General features: G+C 66.1%; 1 protein-coding gene across 1 annotated transcript in view; it reads left to right on the forward strand.

The window, feature by feature from the left end:
• MNEG_14157 (hypothetical protein) overlaps nucleotides 1–3,527 on the forward strand; it is a gene marked incomplete at both ends in the record, with an annotated part of 5,222 nt that extends 1,695 nt beyond the window's left edge. Inside the window, 7 exons of the mRNA XM_014037371.1 lie at nucleotides 10–230; nucleotides 475–663; nucleotides 1,149–1,665; nucleotides 1,977–2,174; nucleotides 2,586–2,612; nucleotides 2,937–3,424; nucleotides 3,494–3,527. Of these exons, the coding sequence (XP_013892825.1) occupies nucleotides 10–230; nucleotides 475–663; nucleotides 1,149–1,665; nucleotides 1,977–2,174; nucleotides 2,586–2,612; nucleotides 2,937–3,424; nucleotides 3,494–3,527 (1,674 nt within the window). The remainder of the gene's footprint in view (nucleotides 1–9; nucleotides 231–474; nucleotides 664–1,148; nucleotides 1,666–1,976; nucleotides 2,175–2,585; nucleotides 2,613–2,936; nucleotides 3,425–3,493) is intronic.
• Nucleotides 3,528–3,608: the final 81 nt, after the last annotated feature.

The raw sequence follows: 3,608 nt of genomic DNA on the forward strand, positions 1-3,608 counted from the left end.
CCGCCGCAGCGGCTGCCGCATTTGGTCGCGGCTGGCCGCGAGACGCGTCAGCAGCGGCGGCAGGCGCACATCGCCGCGCAAAATCACAACCGGCGGCAGCGCGGCGGCGCGCCGCTGCCGCTCACGGACGGCACGAGCGTCGCGGCGCGGCAGCCTGTGAGCCTCAAGGACGCGGGGCGGGCGCGCTCTGCGCCCCTCAAGAACGGCGGCCTGGCGCCCAACACCAACTGGTGAGGGCTTTGCTGCCACATCGGGCCTTGCGATGTCAAGCTTTGTACCAGGATGTCAGTACACACAGGCTCACAGACGCTGCGCTGGCCCTACCTTTGTGGCACGCACTGCAATGTGTCTGGCCGCCGCCGGCAACAGCAGCCCCGCCCCTCAACGCACACGTTGGCCCCCCTCCATCACAACCCGCGCCCGCCGCCTCCCCGCCTTCCTGCCGCCACGCCCTCCCCATGCGTGTGCCGCCAGGCTGGCGCTGCCGGCCCTGGCGAAGGCCAACGTGCGCGCGGCCGAGGACGTGTCTGTCGGCGGCGTGCCCTGGTCGGTCTACAGCGGGCTGGTGCGGCGCTCCCTGCCGGCCGCGCTGCTGCTGGCGCTGGCGGCGCTGATCGTGAGCCCGCTGGTGGGGCTCATGGCGAACTTCCTGCTGGCCAAGTGGTGAGGGTTTCCTGGTCTGTGTGTATGGGGTCTGGTGTGCAATGGAGGAGGGGAGCAGTTTGCTGAGGGGAGGGGAGGGGAGCAGGGCGAGGGGCTGAGAGGGCGGCGTTCCGCCCCCTCAGGGTGCGCAATGGGGAGTCGGGAGGATGTAGACTGCAGAGCTTGACAGTCCTGCATGGACTGGCAACCTCTCAGTGCAAATGACGCAGCCGTGGTTCTGAATTGCTCGTTGAAGAAACGAGTATTCACCATCACACGTGGCTCAAAACTCATACGTGCAACTATTCACACCAGCCGGGCACCAGCCAGGCCTCCGGCTGTGTGTCTGCCCACAAGCAACACACACACTCGCACACACACACGCGCGCACACACACACACACACACACACACACACACACGCACACACACGCACGCACACAGCGCGCGCACAAACATACACTCACTTATGCCCCTCGCCCCCCTGCACCCTCAAACCTGTCGCAGGGTGACTGAGGACCCCTCAGGCATCATCGTGACCCTGGCCTTTGGCCACCAGTACCTCTCCACCTCCTGGCGCCCCCACTGGGTCGTGCGCTACGGCGGCCTCACCCTCATCTCCGTCACCACCTGCCTCCTCGGCTTCGTCCTCGCGTTCGCCGCCCTCACGCACGGCGCCGGCGCCGCGCACGACGCGGCGCTGCGCGGCGTGCTGCGGGCGCCACTGTCGTTCTTCGCGTCCAACGCCGCCGGGTCGATCCTCAACAGATTCTCGGGAGATCAAAAGGCACTCGACGACGATCTGCCGGAGACCCTGGTGGATCTCTGGGCGGGGTTCATGACCCAGGCGGCCAGCTTTGCTCTGGCCATCGTCGCATTCCCGCCGATCGCCGCGGCGATCGCGCCCGCGCTCGCGCTGCTGTGGTGGCTGCGCACGATGTACGTGCGCGCGAGCGCGCAGGCGCAGCGGCAGGAGGCGGCGGCGCGGTCGCCGGTGATGGTGCGGATGCGGGCGATGGTCGAGGTGCGTGGCGATGAATGGTTGTGGATGTAGATTGGAGTGGGAGGATGCAGCCTTTTTGGGATTGGCAGCGATTTGGCTGACATGACCTGCAGGACAGAACAGACCGAGGGGAGTGCCATCGCGCTAAGGCTTGGCGCCTAGACTTGTTCAACTGCGCAGTGGGCATGCAGATACAGGCACACCGTTGTGCTGCATCGGCGCCGGGGGGGGGGGGGGGCTGCCCCCTCTTACATCGCTTACCAGGCACCCCCACCCCCTCCCCATGCGCCCCAACCGCCACCGCCCCTGCCTCGCCGCCGCCGCCGCCGCAGGGCCTGATGACGATCCGCTCGTTCGGCCCGGGGGTGCGGCAGCGCGTGCAGGACGGCATCCTGGAGTCTCTGGCCGAGGCGCTAGAGTGGTCCCTGGCCACGCGCGGCCTGCAGCGGTGGCTGGGGGTGCGGCTGGAGGCGCTCGTGCTGGTGGTGACGGCGGTGATGTCGTTCGCGTCAATGGGGCTCATCGCCAAGGTGAATTTGTGTGTGTGTGTGTGTGTGTGTTTGTGTGAGAGAGTCAGAGAGAGAGAGTCAGAGAGAGAGAGTCAGAGAGAGAGAGTCAGAGAGAGAGAGTCAGAGAGAGAGAGTCAGAGAGAGAGAGTCAGAGAGCGAGAGAGAGAGAGAGAGAGAGAGAGAGAGAGAGAGAAAGAGAGAGTGTGTTTGTGTAAGAAAGAGTCAGAGAGAGAGAGAGAGAGAGAGAGAGAGAGAGAGAGTGAGCGCACACGCGTCTGCGTGACGCGTGTGCGTGCGTGCGTGCGTGCGTGCGTGCGTGCGTGCGTGCTGGGCAGCTCAGCCTGAAGTATACGATACTTGCGTCCTGCATTGCCCTAAATCACTGCCAAGGCGATGCAACCCCGCGACGACCCCACACCATCACGCCTGCAGGTTGCACCGACCACGCTGGGTCTGGCGGTAAGAGGGGAGCTCTGTCACGGCACCGCCGCCTGCGCTGTTGCCACGCCGCTGTCCGCGCAGCATCAGGGCTTGCCGCCCGTACCCTGCCCTGACTCATGTCACGTCACATTGATTTGTAACGCCAAACAGCTCCCTCTAACTGGAGCATAAGTTATCTGCGCCGATCTATCTGAACCATTAAACACATGCACGTCAATGTGCCCGCACATACGCACGCACACATGCACACGCGCACACGCCCCCACAAATTCACGCAAACACATGCACATACTCACTCCGATGCCTTCTCCTCCCATTTTGTCACGTCCACCTCCCCCGCAGCTGACCAAGCTCACCAGCACGCTGGGCGCGCTGAGCTGGGTCATCCGGCAGAGCGCTGAGCTTGAGAACGCCATGACCAGCGTGGAGCGCCTCTGCGCCTACGGCCGTGTGCGCCCAGAGGAGGAGGAGGTGGACGGCCCCCCCGCCCTTGGCGGCAAGGGGCCCGGCGGCAGCCTCGAGCTCGGCAAGGGCGGCGGCAAGGGCGGCGGCAAGGGCGGCGGTGGGGGCAGTTTGAAGCTCAGCGGCAGCCTGAAGATCAGCGGGAGCGTCCAGATCGCCATCGGCGGCAAGGGGCTGCTGCGGCTGGTCCGCAGCGGCAGCGTCAAGTCTGCGGCCCCGACGCCGCCGGAGGGGTGGCCGAGCAGCGGGGCGGTGGAGTTTGAGGGGGTGGTCGTGCGCTACCGGCCGGGGCTGCGGCCGGTGCTGGCGGGCGTGAGCTTCAAGCTTGAGCCGGGGCAGATGATGGGCGTGGTGAGCTGCGCCAGCCGGTGGCCTTGCCTTTCTTGTCGCCGAGGTTTTAGAGGGGGTGCTGCCGCGAGCTCGCGCCATGTCGACAGGGAGGGCAGGCGAGCCCTACGCCGCAATGGTTAGGCTTGTCGAGCGCCGTGCCAGATGACTGCTCGCACATTCCATTACCATACAAGGCCGCCTGCAAACGCCCCCCCCCCCCCC

This window comes from Monoraphidium neglectum, assembly GCF_000611645.1.
Source record: "Monoraphidium neglectum strain SAG 48.87 unplaced genomic scaffold scaffold04294, whole genome shotgun sequence".
NCBI classification, from domain to species: domain Eukaryota; kingdom Viridiplantae; phylum Chlorophyta; class Chlorophyceae; order Sphaeropleales; family Selenastraceae; genus Monoraphidium; species Monoraphidium neglectum.